Source organism: Rhinatrema bivittatum, unplaced genomic scaffold, assembly GCF_901001135.1.
Source record: "Rhinatrema bivittatum unplaced genomic scaffold, aRhiBiv1.1, whole genome shotgun sequence".
Taxonomy (NCBI): domain Eukaryota; kingdom Metazoa; phylum Chordata; class Amphibia; order Gymnophiona; family Rhinatrematidae; genus Rhinatrema; species Rhinatrema bivittatum.
This window is the reverse complement of record NW_021820313.1, coordinates 334,256-350,008: the sequence shown is the minus strand read 5'-3', so window position 1 is coordinate 350,008 and position 15,753 is coordinate 334,256. Positions and strand designations below refer to the sequence as shown.

General features: G+C 54.0%; 2 protein-coding genes across 2 annotated transcripts; both read left to right on the top strand.

Moving 5' to 3' along the window:
- Positions 1 to 5: 5 nt before the first annotated feature.
- LOC115081441 (carnitine O-acetyltransferase-like) lies at positions 6 to 9,607 on the top strand. The gene is made up of 14 exons (XM_029585901.1): positions 6 to 198; positions 927 to 1,184; positions 2,450 to 2,568; positions 2,667 to 2,720; positions 3,100 to 3,265; positions 3,744 to 3,918; positions 4,810 to 4,988; positions 5,590 to 5,690; positions 6,154 to 6,273; positions 6,543 to 6,665; positions 7,053 to 7,188; positions 7,555 to 7,617; positions 8,163 to 8,300; positions 8,556 to 9,607. Exons 1-14 carry the CDS (start codon positions 151 to 153, stop codon positions 8,769 to 8,771), a joined length of 1,896 nt encoding a protein of 631 aa, XP_029441761.1. The 5' UTR covers positions 6 to 150; the 3' UTR covers positions 8,772 to 9,607.
- Positions 9,608 to 13,447: 3,840 nt separating this feature from the next.
- On the top strand, positions 13,448 to 15,373 carry PRRT1 (proline rich transmembrane protein 1). Its single transcript, XM_029585925.1, has 3 exons — positions 13,448 to 14,140; positions 14,420 to 14,599; positions 14,800 to 15,373. Exons 1-3 carry the CDS (start codon positions 14,045 to 14,047, stop codon positions 14,974 to 14,976), a joined length of 453 nt encoding a protein of 150 aa, XP_029441785.1. The 5' UTR covers positions 13,448 to 14,044; the 3' UTR covers positions 14,977 to 15,373.
- The last annotated feature ends 380 nt before the right edge of the window (positions 15,374 to 15,753 follow it).

Sequence of the window (15,753 nt, the reverse complement as noted above, 5' to 3'; positions counted from 1 at the left end):
TTCCCTCTGGGGCGGCAGAAGCCCTCTGCAAACACCTTCTCTTGTTTATTTAGTTTTGTCCCATTCCTCTTCCCCCCCCTCCCGCATTGCAAGGGGGTGGGGCAGTTGCAAAGAGTAGGGGGGTGGGGGAGCTGGGGACCCCCCCTCAGGATGATCTGCAGACCCGGAGCCAGCAGGGAAGCCCTGCAGCTGATCCTGGTGAGTGGCGGAAGGGGGGGTGGGGAGAGCGCGGAATGCGACCACTCAGCTGCTTTTATTTTGGGGTTAAGTTGCAAAACGGTGTCTGCTTTTTCTTTTTTTTTTTGGCGGGGGTTCTATTACTGGAAACCTCTTTCCTTTAATCCCCCCCCCTCCTCTCCCTACCCCTAACCACAATCCTGAGAGAGCCCGACCGAGGTTGCCTGTGGGAATTCGCGAAGCGCGCACACTTTTCGCTCCTTGTATGTTTAATAAATATAAATCGGTATTTGTAAACTGTAGCTTTGATCTTTTTGCAGAGGTTACAAAGTATGCTTTTCCTTGTTTTCTCTCTCTCGCTTGCTGCTGGAGTTTTATTTCCATCGGTTACGCGTTTTTTTTTTTTTCTTGGAGGGGTCCTTTGTCCTCATCCCCCTCCCTGGTCAGGTCCTGGGTCCCCCCCCTCGCAGTGTGGGATAGATAGCATAATATTTGTTCACCTGCTCTGGCACCAATTTTGCATGCAATGGAAGCCTCTGGCTACCCTGTTTTTTTTGGTTTTTATTTTTGGGGGGGGGGATATTTCTGTGTCTTCTGTGGTTTCAGTGCCTTAAGGCACTATATGTGCACTGATTGGTGCCATTGCAGCACTATACATGCAATCACTGACTAGTGCCTCCTGTCATCTGTAGCACTATATACATACAGTGAGCTGGGTGTAACCCTTGCTGCCTCTCCCCCATTTGCAGGGCTTGGTGAAGAATGCCCCACCTCAAGGACCCCGATCCCCTCTACGATGCCTTTCCAGCTCCTTTCCATTGCCACGGCAGCCAGTGCCGCCCCTCGCGCAGACGCTGGAGCGCTACCTGCATGCGCTGAAGCCTCTGGTGAGTTCGGAGGAGCTGGAGCAGACCCACGAGCTGGTGCAGGACTTCGGGGGCCCGGACGGGGTCGGAGAGGCCCTGCAGGCACAGCTGGAGAAGAGGGCCACAAAGACTGAGAACTGGGTGAGCAGGCGATGCTGGGAGTGTAATTTTAGATATTTATTTCATATTTTATATATCACAGCAGCCAATGTTCTGTCTGGTGTACAAAATTTCCAACATACGTAGTAAAGGACGGCATAATGAAAAACAAAATTAAAAGCATAATTACAAAAATAGTAAAACACTTAATATACAACAAAAAAAATCCACAAAAAAGCAAATAATCTAGCAATGCTGCTGATAGGCCTGTTTTAAACATATAAGTTTTTAGTTGTTTCTTAAAAGTAGATAAATACATCTCCTTTTGTAGTTCTTGTGGAATTGAGTTCCATAATAAAGGTCCAGTGATAGAAAACGTCCTGTTTCTCTTGTCTCAGCCAAATGTACCAGTTTAAGAGATGGAACATCTAACAAATTCTGCCCCCACTGATCTCGGACTAAGAGATGGGTCCATAAATCTTAAGAAGAGAGCTAAAGACATCAGCTGCATGGGGAATGAGAGCTTTTTTTTAATGAAAAGTAAATTTTTTGAGGCTAATCCGGAAACGAATTAGGAGCTAATGTAGCGAAAAAAAGTACTGGTGTAATGTGATCATCATAAGAACACAAGAAGTTGCCATATTGGGTCAGACCGAGGGTCCATCAAGCCCAGCATCCTGTTTCCAAGAGTGGTCAATCCAGGATACAAGTGCCTGGCAAGTACCCAAACATTAAACAGATCCCTTGCAACTAATGCCGGTAATAAGCAATGGCTATTATCTAAGTCAATTTGATTATTACCAGTTTATGGACTTCTCCTCCAGGAATTTGTCCTAACCTTTATTTAAACCAAGCTACTCTAACTTCCTTAACCACATCCTCTGGCAATGAATTCCAGAGCTTAATTGTGCATTGAATGAAAAAAGAATTTTCTTCGATTTTGTTTTTGAGTGTGCTACTTGCTAACTTCATGGAGTGCCCTCATTAACTTATTACTGGAAGCACAACTTGTGAGGCAGCATTCTGCATGCGTCGTAAGGCTTTAATTGTTGTAAAAGGTAAAAATAAACCGAGCTGGCACAGCTGACATCATTTGGAACAAATGCATGTAAGAGTTTTCTGAAATCATCAACAGGGAGTAAGGGTTTTAGTTTGCTAAGTTGGAATAATAATAAAAAAAAATAATAATAATTTCTTTACCACATTCCTCACCTGTGAGATGGATAACAAATAAACTCCAAGGTTATGTATTCTGTTAGAAATTCATGTTGCCCCTTCCCCTGTAACCGCCTGGCGTTTCCTCGCAGCTGACTGCATGGTGGCAGCATGCAGCGTACCTGGAGAGCCGCCTGCCACTGGCGGTGCATTCGAACCCGGCCGTGGTGCTGCCCAAGCAGGACTTTGACGACTGGCATGGACAGCTCAGGTCAGTCCGTCCGTCTGTCTGTCGCGCTCTGTAGCTCTCCTCTCCCTTCTACAGCACAGAACCTCCCCCCCTTTATCTCTTTTTTTTTTGTGTTTCAGGTTTGCCGCCAAGCTCATCGCGGGCGTCCTCGATTTCAAAGCCAAAGTGGAGCGGTGAGTCGGGAGCCGCCGATTTGGCCAACATGCTTTCACCCTTCCCCGCACCCCAGAATTGTAAAAGCGGGGGTCCCTTTCCTCCCCCCCCCCCCCCCCCTGGCTGCCAGGCCTCTCCGCACCGGAGGAGGCTGCGTGCCCCCAGAGTGCTGCACAGAAAGCCCTTTGGGAGCAAATTCAAGTGACAGGCACTGCAGAGTTTCATTAAGTAAAAAAAAAATGTGCAGCCACCTCTAGGGTGCATACTGCAGCTCCTAAAGTTTGTGGGGAGGGGGAGGGACTAGAAGAGCAGTGGAGGTACCATCAGCAAGGGGAGGGGGGGGGCAGGGATTTCTGACCCTCTTTGACAGCCCCTCCCTTTTCCTTCATCTCGCCAAAGCCACCTGCTGCTGTCGGAGTACATGCGAGGCCGGCCGCTCTGCATGGACCAGTACAATAAGGTCTTCTCCTCCAGTCGCGTGCCCGGATCCAAGCACGACAGCGTGCTGCTCTACTCCCGCTCCCGCCGCCCCCCTGTCCACATCACCGTGGTACGCAACTTCCAGGTGAGGTGGTGGTGCTGGGAGAGGGGCTGTAAAGGTTTGCAAGCTTCTCTGGCTTGGCTGTGTTTTACCGATTCTAATCTTGCTGAAATCTAGGGAGGAGTTTTTGCTTCTGTGCTTATCGTCTTCAGAAATCCCTTTTGCTGAGAAATAACAACATATATATGAAGACCAAAATTTAAAAAAAAACAAAACCCCAAAGGGGAACTTGGAAAAAACAAATCAGAGGAGGAAGCAGATTGCTTTTATTTCTCTTTTCTGTAGCTTCCTACTTCTTTGTTCGCCCGTGGGTGGGAAGGACGGGTAATAGGGTGTTTCTGATCATTTGGCTGGGTTTGAGGATTTCTCCGGGTCCCAGATTCCTTTCCTTTGCCCGGCGGGGGAAACAAAGGCCATCCCCTTGCAGTGGGGGGTTCTGGTTGTGCGGATTTTGGGGGGGATATGATTCCCAAGACTGATTTCTACCCTGGTTTTGGCACAGTTCTTTCAGCTGGATGTGTACAACAGCGATGGGAGCCCGCTAACAGTCGACCAGATTCAGCATCAGCTGCTCCAGATTCGCCACCATTCCTGGAAGACTGACAAGGAGCCGCTGGGGGTGCTGACGAGCGACCACCGGCACACCTGGGGAGAGGCGTACAACACGCTCATGAGAGGTGAGACCTACCCTCCCTCACTCGCCCCAGCCTGCTCCTCCATCCACCCTTCTGTCTGGTACTGCGTCCACTCCATTTGCCCCACCAAGCATTATACCCCGGGAGAGGTGGACAGCACGTTCATCCAGCAAGCCGTCCATCTGCTTGTTCACCCACCAGTCTATCGATTTAGATCCACTCCATTTAATGTATTCATTAATTTAAAATATTTGTTGTCCGTCCTATCTGCCGCCTGGCACACCTGGGGGGAGGCTCCACCCATCCACGCTCTCATTAGTTTGCCCATCATTGCATCCACTCCCCCGACCCCCACCTACTGCCATATTTGTGGAAAGATGTACAACATGCTGAGGCACTTTCTCCCTAACCAACGCATCCACCCTCTGTCACACCGGGGGAGGAGGGGACAGCGTGTAAACACACCTGTTGAGAGAGGAGCATTCCCCATGCCATCCACCACAGGTCGGTCCACTTTCCACCATATCCTGGAGAGGGGGGGGGGGGGGGAGTTGTATAAAGACACCCATGAGAGAGGAGCATTCCTCCAACCCATCCATCCTCCATCCCACCTAGCACGAGGTACCTAACATGCTCAGGAAAGGTTTTTAAACCCCCCTCCGTACGGAAGGTCCGTGGGGATCTCTTTCTGGAGAGTCCTATAGTCCCTTCCGCTATCTCGTGTCCAGGCGGTTTACAGAGCGAGGAGAGCGAGTGGATGTAGGGTGGTTTTTTTTTTTTTTTTTTTTCCCTGCCAGGGCTGAAAAATTCTCACATTGTGTCTGGATTTTTTCCTAAAGATCTGCCTAGCCTTCTGAAAGGTAATATGGTTTGCCTCTGTTCTTTCTCCCCTCCCCGCCTCCTTCTTTTTTTTTTTTTTTCTTTCCCCCACAGACAAACTCAACCGGGACTCAGTAAGCACCATCCAGCGCAGTATCTTCACCGTCTGCCTGGACGCCCCCGTCCTAAAGTTCTCTGAGGGCCACTACTCCAGCCGCATGGCTGCCCAGATGCTCCACGGTGGGGGTAGTTACTCCAACAGCGGCAACCGTTGGTTCGACAAGACCCTGCAGGTAATAGGGGTTGGGGTGGGGGAGGTGGGGTGCAGGATGCCTGGGGCTCTGCTCTGGCTGGGAGTGCGGGATTGGTAGAAGACCTCTGTTCAGTTCCTGCCGCCTTGGGCTGGGAGTGCTGGAGAGGTCAGTAGATCTGAATCCCATCCCCGGCATCTTCTCCCTGGTCGGGGGAACGTAGCCATGTCTTATTTGAATCTGCTGGCTGCTAGGGTTGGCCCGGTTGCTTCTGAGGGGAGGGAGGGGGAAGGTGGCCCAGTCATCATTGAATGGTGATGGCTAGTGACCCAGACATGGGGTGCGCTTATAACCAAGGTCTGGAGAGATCCACTGGCTGTGACCTCCTGACTGAAGGCTATCGCTCTGATGGGTGGGCTCGAAGGGAAGTGGGGGAGGGAGAAGGTTAAAAATGAGGGTAGAGGGGGACCCCCAGATAGTTGCAGATGAAGACTCGTGGCTCTGTAGCCCAATGAGGCTGGTTCTGATTGAACTGGAAACCCCCAAAGGAGCAAGCCAGGCCCAAAACCCCTAAGTACTGATCGGGCATGGAATTCTTCTGGTGCTATTTCTCTTTATTGTTTCTCTCCTTCCCTCACTGCAGTTTATTGTTGGTGAGGATGGCTCATGTGGTGTTCTCTATGAGCAAGCCACTGCTGAGGGACCTCCCATCGCCACCATTCTGGACCATGCCCTTGAATACTGGTAAGAACATAAGAAGTGCTAGGCTGTATTGGACCAAGGTCCACTGAGCCCAGCATTCTGTCTCCGGTGGCCAGATAGTCAGATCCCCCAACAGTTGACCTATTTCTTCTATCTCACTCCCAGGGATAAGAGCTGGCTTTCCCGAATCTGCCTGGCTATAATAGCTGTGTTTGGACATTTCCTTCAGGAACTTGGTCCATTCCTCCTTTGAAAACCCCACTACAGTACATTAGTTGCCTTGACCACATCTTCAGGCAATAGATTGCATAGCTTGATTGTGCAATCAAGTGGAAAAAAATATATACGTCCTACGATTTGTAAGATTCTCGCCCCCATTTTTTCTGGGCGGGGGAGTTCTCGAGCTGGGTTCGACCTTTCTGGGGCCCAATGCTGCTGGGGAACCCTATCTGAACAGACCCAGAATTCTCATGGGTAAGCGACTTATTTTATTTTTTTTCCACAGCAGGAACCCCGACACGGTAAGGAGTCCCATGACACGCCTGCCCCTTCCTCGGAAACTCTACTTCTATATCACGCCAGAGATCAAGAGGGACATCGAGCACGCCAAGCAGAACCTGGACATGTGAGTTCACGGCAGCGCAGGGAGAGGCACATTGAGCGTGCAGCAGCGCAGGGGAGATGAAAGATATGTAATGAGGGGTGAAGCAGTACCCGTCGGGCTCTGTGTTGCCTGAACAGGGGTGAGAGGAGAGGTGCGCCGATAAGACCAGGCTGAGGGATATTGAGAGGTAAATCAAGATGGGAGTGTGGACAACAAGTGTTTGAAAGGGGGGGGGGATGTAACCCACCTTATAATTCACTTTTAGAGATTTTGCCCTTCTCTGCTTTCAGACTTATCAACGACCTGGACATCACCTGCTTTAACTACAAGGAATATGGCAAAAACTTCCCTAAGCAACATGGCTTGAGTCCTGACTCCTTCCTACAGATGGCATTACAGCTGGCTTATTACAGGTGTAACAAGAGTCCCTATGCAACCCTTGGGAATATGTTACTGGTGTAACAGGAGCTTTGAACAACTGAACACAAGGGAGGAGAGATTTGGTGTGGGGGGGGAGGTGTTGAGAAATTTGACTAGATGTATGAGAGGGGCACCCCTGGCAAAACTGCCTTTTACAGACCTGAGAGCAGGAAAGGGAGATAGCCAGCCTCTCTGAGGCTGAGAACCGAGACACCCGAAGCAAGAGAGAGAGAGGGTTGGGTATCGCCTGAGACATCATGTGGAGATGTCCTGCAGGTAAAAATGAGGACGAGGGAGAGCCCTTGTAATCCAGTGAGTCGGTTGCATATAGTGCTCACTATGCTGCTGTTTTGCCTCCTTCCTCTCTTCCCCCTCCCCAGGATGTACGGGTGCTTGTGTGCCACCTGTGAGACCGCATCTCTGCGCATGTTCCACCTGGGGCGCACAGACACTATCCGCTCCTCCTCCCCCGAGGCGCTGGAGTTTGTTGAGGCAATGGAGGACCCCAGGCGGCAGGTACAGGACCTGGGAGGCAGCTAATCTTGCAGTGTGTACGGTTCCACCATGGGGGGGGGGGCTGCATGGGCCTGTACTGTCCAGGAAATGTGGACTGTTGTCAGTTAACCTTCCCCACACCAGTCCTAATTCCCTTATATTAAACCTAAAGTCAAAGTTTCTGATCTCGGGGCCTGTGAATTGTATAATACCTGGGGCTATTAAGGGCAAGGCCCCTTGGATTATGCATATCTTTGCTCCTATGCGGCTTGGCTCAGGGACCCTGCATAAGCTGTGCCGAGAAGGAGCTGGGAGTAGGAGGTGGATGGGAGAATGGATTGGGGGAGGTGCTGCTGTCCTGATATAATGCTCCGCTTAATCCCACAGATTGCAGAGAAGGTGGCTTCGCTGAAGAAGGCCGTCTTGTCCCACAGTGCCTACACGGACCAGGTAGCGCTCACATTTTTTTCGGGGTGCACTCTCCCAGCTCAGTTTGCTAGTGCTGCTCATGCATGCAGCACTCTACCAGATACGGTCCCTTCCCCCCCCCAGAGCTTACACATGGGACCCCCCCAGCCCAGGATATTTTACTTTGCTGAAGGCCACCCAGTGAAGGCTTTGGGGGTGGGGGTGGCAGATGCTGGGTTCGGGGAACCATGGCATCCAGGGTCGTAATTCTGCCTTGTCAGCGCTGTAAGAGAAATCTTGGAATGCCCCTGTATTTTATACAAAAGGAGACAACTCTCGGCATCTAATCACTTTTTTTATAGAGCAAGTAATCATTCCCCCGGCCTCTAATATATGTTGTACAGTAAGAGACGGCGTCCTAATGACTTACAGAGGCAGAGACCAACCCCTTCTCCATGCTGCACTGTGATTCGCTGCATGTCGGACGTTTTGCTGTTAAGCGTGACTGTGCGCCTGAGCACATCCTGCTGCTGCTATTCGGCGGCATGGCCTTCATCCTCCTCCTCCTCCTCCTTCTTTCCTCTCAGGCACTGAAGGGGCAGGCCATCGATCGGCACCTGTTGGGTCTGAAGCTGCAAGCCATCGAGGGCGGGGCCAGGGTTCCTGACATCTTCATGGACACCTCATACGCCGTCGCTACCCACTGGAAGATCTCCACCGGGCAGGCGAGTCCCAGTAGCACGCTTGGGTTTGGCTCCCCTTCCTGCTGCTATTCCCTTTGCTTGTTCCCCCCACCCCCCATTAATCTTCCCTTCCATCTATCCGCTTGCTCTTTCATCCATCAGTTTCTCTGGGTTCTAGGGGTTCTCTGCTTCTCTCGGTCCCAGATCATTTTACTTTCTCCTCCTCCTGCTTTCAGTGCCTCCACCTGTTCTCCTACCCTTTTATCACTCGCTCCCCCCCATCTCCCTCGCCCGCAGGTGGCTGCGCGTACGGACTGCGTGATGTGCTACGGGCCGCTGGTTCCGGACGGCTACGCCGTGTGCTACAATCCCATGGCCGACTGCATCAACTTCGCTGTCTCTGCCTTCAACTGCTGCGAGGAGACCAACGCGGAGAGGTTGGCCAGGAGTCTGAAGGAGGCCCTCGACGACCTGCAAGGCCTCCTCCTGCACGGAGGAGAGACGGCCACTTAGAAGGGTGCTCGCCGTGTCCTTCCCCCCCCCCCCCGTCCCACACGGAGAGCTGCGGGGAGGGGCATGGCCTGGAGGCTCGTGGTCTTTCATTTTAGGAGTGGGGAGGGAAACGCGTGGTGCCCGATGCTGATTTCTTCTCCATTTCTGATAGACAGGGTCGAGGGCTGGTCTTGTTATTTTAGGGGGTGGAGGGGAGGAGGGTTTGCACCCCCCTCTCCTCCCTCCCCACACCAGTAGGAGCTAGGTTTGGAGTCGGTGCACCAAGTCTTGTAATATTATTGTTAAGACTTCTGCGCTCTTGGCTTTCCTGCACTCACCTGGATCCTTCCTCGTCCCGCTGACAGGCTTCGGGCCTGTGCTACTTCTAGCCCCCTCCTTTTGCAGGTTCTGTGTGCTGATTCTGGGCCCCACTTCCCGGGCCTCAGCCACCCGCTCCACCTCTCCTCCGCCTCCAGCACAGGGAGCCCTCCACTGCGTGCTCCAGGCTTCTGTGCCCATGCTGACAGGTTCACTGCCACTGCCTCCAGCCTCCACCCCCCCCCCCCCCCCCCCCCCCGGCAGGCAGGCCTGCACCTCTTGCTGATTCGGGGCTCCCGCTTGCAGGCCTAGGTAGAAATGTAGCAGCCTTGGAGGGGGGGGGGGGGAACCGTTTTTGGATATGGGTCTCTGTTTGGGGAACAGGGCCAATAGTGAGTTCGGAAGGGGAATTAGCTCCTCCTCTATCCCCTCTTCCCTGCAGAGACTCTCCTCCTTGTCTTATCTCTCATGTACATAAGATTCCTTCAGCAGAAAATCATAACTTATTCTGTTAATAAAAGCTTTGCAAAAAAAAAAAAGCTATTTTGAACAAGGAATGATTATTGCTTTTTGGTTCATTTCTGTCACTACAGGAGATAAAAAGGGTGGTCGACTTGTGCTTTCACATCCTGCATCCAGGACAAACTCCATAAGTGTGGCTTCTGGAATGTCCTCCCCTGCATCTAATGCAGATCTGTGGGAGTCCCTGCAGCATCTCACAGCACCTCCCCTGTATCTAATGCAGATCACTGGCAATCCCTACAGCATCTCACAGCACAGGAGACAATGTCCTCCCCTGTATCTAATGCAAATCTCTGGGAGTCCCTGCAGCATCTCACAGCAGCAGGAGACAATGTCCTCCCCTGTATCTAATGCAGATCTCTGGGAATCCCTGCAGCATCTCACAGGAGCAGGAGACAATGTCCCATCCTGTATCTAATGCAGATCTCTAGGAATCCCTGCAGCATCTCACAGCAACAGGAAACAATGTCCTCCCCTGTATCTAATGCAGATCTCTGGGATTCCCTGCAGCATCTCACAGCACCTCCCCTGTATCTAATGCAGATTTCTGGGAGTCCCTGCAGCATCTCACAGCGGCAGGAGACAATGTCCTCCCCTGTATCTAATGCAGATCTCTGGGAGTCCCTGCCGCATCTCACAGCAGCAGGAGACAATGTCCTCCCCTGTATCTAATGCAAATCTCTGGGAGTCCCTGCAGCATCTCACAGTAGCAGGAGACAATGTCCTCCCCTGTATCTAATGCAGATCTCTGGGAGTCCCTGCAGCATCTCACAGTAGCAGGAGACAATATCCTCCCCTGTATCTAATGCAGATCTCTGGGAGTCCCTGCAGCATCTCACAGCAGCAGGAGACAATGTCCTCCCCTGTATCTAATGCAAATCTCTGGGAGTCCCTGCAGCATCTCACAGTAGCAGGAGACAATGTCCTCCCCTGTATCTAATGCAGATCTCTGGGAGTCCCTGCAGCATCTCACAGTAGCAGGAGACAATGTCCTCCCCTGTATCTAATGCAGATCTCTGGGAGTCCCTGCAGCATCTCACAGTAGCAGGAGACAGTGTCCTCCCCTGTATCTAATGCAGATCTCTGGGAGTCCCTGCAGAATCTGACGGTGCAGGAAGCAACCTGATCAAGCTGCTCGCCCACCCTTGTCCCTCTGAACTTGTAATTTAGAGTCTGAATTTCTTTTCCCCTCAAGAATTGGTTCAAGCTGTTTCCTCCTTCTTCCTCCCCAAAACCCAGCTGTGTACTGCAGCTGCAGGAGAGCCTGTCCCCCCCTACTCGTGAGGAATGGCTCCTAGGCTCTGGAGGTTCGCCCTCCCTGCGAAATCCCGGATCTGCTGGAAACTGAGCCGGCGGTGAGACTCTCCTCCCTTACGGATTTTAATATATATCTGTATGTTATCATTTCAGCCCTCTGGGGGAGAGGTGAGCTGCATCATTTGGATACATAGACCGCTCTCTGCTTTGTTTTTTTTCCAGGGTTCTCCATCAGGGCTTGAGGATAGGGAGAGCATGCAGGGAGTTGTGTGTGGGGGGGGGTGGGGGGGGGAGGTCGCCCCAGAGGACCCCACCCCCACCACATTCCTCCATCCCCTCGTCTTCCTCCCCCCCCCCCTCTGTTTATCTCGCCTCGCCGTTTCCGCGATTACAGAAAAAAAATAAGGTTGGGGTGGTGGGGGGGGGGGAGAGGGCTGGAACGGAGCAGCGCTAGAACGGATTTGGAGGAGGAGGAGGAGGAGGGGTGTGCGGTGGAGGGGGGGGGGGGGATCTGCTATCGCTCTGGAAACGCACCGGAATCCTTGAGCTGCGATGTCTTCGGAAAAATCAGGTGAAGCGGCGGCAGACGAGTCCCAGCCACCCCCACCCCGCTCCCCACGCCTTCCGTGAGGGGTCGGCTGCATGCCCCCCCCCCTCTCCCCCTCTCCCCATCACCACCATCCTGGCTTTTCAGCTCTTCCTGTACATATATCCGTGTATCCCCCCCCTCCCCCGCATGCAATGCTGGAGGTCGGAGAAGCGAGCGGGGGGGGGGAGCTGTTTTTTGGGGGAGGGGGTGTATTATTATTAGGAGGGGGGAGCGCGCAGCTCGGGATCCGGCATAGCTGTTCCTGGATGCAGCCGGTGCGGGGGGGGGGACAGATCGGGGCCGGGGCATGTCCTTGGATGGGGGGGAGAGTGGGGAGATGACCCCTGTTTGCAGATATTTTGGGTCACCCTGGGGTGGGGGCGGGGGGAGTTGCTTTGTATCTGCTGCATTGGTCGCGATGTGAGGACAGAATTTTAGGATCCATGTTCCAGTCTCCCTCCACCCCAGCCTCCCCTCCCAAACCCCGCTACTGTTATTTGTTTTTCAGTGCGCTGAGACCCCCAGCTCTCCCCCCCCCTGGAAACGGGCTCTCTGGCATGTTAAGGATTACTGGGGACCCGATAGCTCCTCTCTCTGTCAGTGGAGGGGGTGGCGTGGGTCCTCAGCACGTCCTTGGTGGGGGTTCGCTGCAGCAGGAGGAATAGTGACCCGCTTATGAAGAATACCAGCAATTAGTGCATGTGTGTGTGTGTGTAGTATGTGTTTAGTATGTGTGTGTGTGCATGTGTGTAGTATGTGTGTGTGTGTGTGTAGTATGTGTGTGTACATGTGTGACCGTGTGTGTGCATGTGTGTAGTATGTGTATGTGTGTAGTATGTGTGTGTGTGTGTGTGCATGTGTGACCAAGTGTGCATGTGTGTAGTATGTGTGTGTGCATGTGTGTAGTATATGTGTGCATGTGTGACCAAGTGTGCATGTGTGTAGTATGTGTGTGTGCATGTGTGTAGTGTGTGTGTGCATGTGAGTAGTATGTATGTAACTCTCCTCAGCTCGATTCCCCCCCTGCACCTGTGCATGGCAATCTCCGTCCTCCCTCTAGTCTTTCTGTGTGTATAACCCCCCCCACCCCCAGCCTCACTATTTTGTGTGTGTGTGTGTGTGCATAAGCCCCCCCGCCCCCACTATTTCTCTGTATCTCCCCATCCCCCCCCAGTCTGTGTGTGTGTGTGCATAAGCCCCCCAGCCCCCACTATTTCTCTATCTCCCCATCCCCCCCCCCAGTGTGTGTGTGTGCATAAGCCCCCCAGCCCCCACTATTTCTCTGTATCTCCCCATCCCCCCCCCAGTCTGTGTGTGTGTGTGTGCATAAGCCCCCCAGTCTGTGTGTGTGTGTGTGTATAAGCCCCCCAGCCCCCACTATTTCTCTGTATCTCTCCCCATCCCCCCAGTCTGTGTGTGTGTGTGTGCTCTCTCTCTCTCCCTTCCTCCATCCTATGCCTTGTTTCCATGGAGGAGGTACCAGCTGAGAGCTGAAGGCTGTCTCCTGTTTCTGCTGTTCCCTTCTGGAACGGGGTGAGGGAGGTGGTGATGGTGGGGAACAGGGTGCATCTATGCTGAGGATCCGGGAGGAGAGTTCCTTCCATCTGTGCCGACTTTATTCACAATCTGCCACCTCTTCCCTTCCAAATCACAGTCCCGCTCCTCCCTCCCTCCCACCCCGAGCCGCAGCATGCTTATCCTGCTGTCACTAAGCATTTCTGCAGACGACAACTCACCCCTACCCAGGAAGACTCACTTCCCTTTGGTGGGGGAGAGGGGGCTATGCAACCTTCTGCACCCCAACACCACCTGCTCCTTCAGTGGGATCCCAATATTTACCGCAGAGGGTACCCCCAACCCACACACATACACAGTCCCCTCCACCCCAGTAGCCCTGGCTCCAACAGTGAGACCCCAACCCTACCCTAGAGGGACCTCCCCCCACCTACCACCACACACTCTGTCCTCTCCTCCCCAGTAGCCCTAGCTCCATCAATGGGACCCCAACCCTACCCTAAAGGGATCTCCCCCCACCTACCACCACAAAATCTGTCCCCTTCTCCCCAGTAGCCCTGCTCAATCAATGGGACCCCAACCCTATCCTAGAGGGACCTCCCCCCAGATACCACCACACATTCTGTCCCCTCCTCCCCAGTAGCCTTGGCTCCATCAATGGGACCCCAACCCTACCCTACAGGCATTCCCCACACACAAACTTCATTGGTGGGAGGGGGATTCAGTGACTCTCCAGTCCTTTGGGTTGCAGGCTGTCTCCCCACCTCCCCCTCCCCCACGCGCTGTGTATCTCTGTCCATCTGCCTCATCTCCCCCCTCCCCCATCTCTCTCTCTCTTTTCCGCTCTCCCTAGTTACCCCTCTTCTGCCTTTTATTCCCAGGTCTGCCGGACACGACCCCCCACACCTCCCCTCCCCCCTATAACCCCGTGCAGCCAGAGGGGCCCTGTAATGGGGTGATCCCCGGCTACAACGACCCCCCTCCCCAGCCACCCTCCGCCACGCTGCCCCGCCCGGAGTCCCATCAGAGCCACGTGCAGGAGACGCAGTTCAATGGCAACCCCCAGGGCTACGTGGTGCAGACGCACCCATCCATGGGGACGCTCCCCGCCGGAGGCTACATGCAACAGGCATACCCCATGCAGCTGCAGCCCTGCACCGCCTACGTCCCTGTCTATCCCGTGGGCACGGTGAGTACCTGAGTGGTGGTGGGGGGAGGGGGGGGGCGCTGGGATTCCAGACTCCACTGCTCACCCTAGTGGTGGGGCAGGATCCTGCAACTCGGGATGGGGGATGGGTTGGGGCTGGGGGGGGGGGGGTCCTGCAGGTAAAGGGTGTGCGGACAGATCATTATTAATCTCTCACTGCTGACTCTGGAGGGGAGCGGGTGGAGGTGGAGCACTGGACCTGTGGGAAGAATGTATTTTTTTTATTATTATTATTATTATTTTTCTCTCCTGTGGTTGCAGCAGCCGTACCCGGGCGGCAATGGAGGGGCCCAGCCAGGGATCGCCGCCCCCCAGATGCCCCCCGGCATTGCCATCCTGGAGCCCCGGAGGCCGCCCCACGACTACCTCCCCATCGCCGTGCTGACCACCATCTGCTGCTTCTGGCCCACGGGCATCTGCGCCATCTTCAAGGCCGTACAGGTGAGAGCTCGGGCGCACGTCTCGCACCTTCCCCTGCCCTTCAAAGGGGGCCACCCCAGTGACCTTCCAGGCCTTGAGGGCTCCTGAGGGCCCTGCTGGGTGATGGACCCCAGCCTCATGCTGGGCGTCTGGTCACCTCTCTCTCTCTCTTTTTTTTTTTTTTTCCACCTCCCCCTCTCCCCCCCCCCCCCCTTCCACAGGTGAGGAACGCCATCGCCCGGGGGGACATCTTCTCCGCCGAAATCGCCTCCCGGGAGGCCCGCAACTGCTCCTTCATCACCCTGGCGGTGGGCATCGCCTCCATGGTCCTGTGCACCATCCTTACCGTGGTCATCATTATCGCCGCCCAGCACAACGACAGCGAGCTCGATCCGTGACCTCCGGCACGGGGGGTGGGGGGCGTCCTACCAGAAATAGCATCTCAGACGCCCTCTCCACCCCCCCCTGCCCGCCCGTCCTCTGCACCTGGCCAGGCAGGATCTCCTGATGAAGCCTTCACCATCTCCTCTCTTCCTTCAGAACTGTGCAGCCCTCCCTCCTCTCCTGCTTTCTATCCCTCCTCCTCATTCTCTCTTCAGCTATCCTTCAAGGGCACCAGGCAGGCGAGTGCCCGGGGAGAAGATGTACTATTCTGATGATATTTATTACTATTATTATTATTATTATTATGCTTATTTATTCTTTCATAGTATTAGCTTCAAGAGCCATTTCCGGGTGGCGGGAAGAAAAGCCAGCACGTGGCGGCGCGCTCTTTCTGCGGAAGGGGGCGGTCACTATTTCTTCCTCCTCTCTATGCGGGCGGCCCCCATCGCCCTAGGATCACGTGATTCTTCGGGGTGGGGCTGGGGGAAGGGTCAGAGTCTGCTCCCGAAGGGGGGGGGGGTGGGGAGAAGGTGCTGGTGGCATTGGGGGGTAGGGTGGGAGACAATGCTAAGAGATCCGCGCCCCCTTCCTCTGGCGCACCGGACGCCTTGAGATAAAGCAGAGGGAGTCGAGACGGGGAGGGGATCGACGGCCAGCGCCTGCCCTTACACGGATGGGGTTTAACCTGGGGAAGCATTAACTGCCAGTGATTGCCCCGGCCAGAGGAGATGATGGGAAATGCCCCGGAGACTTCTTGATCCAGAGAGGCTTTCTGTACCTATAAAAGTGAA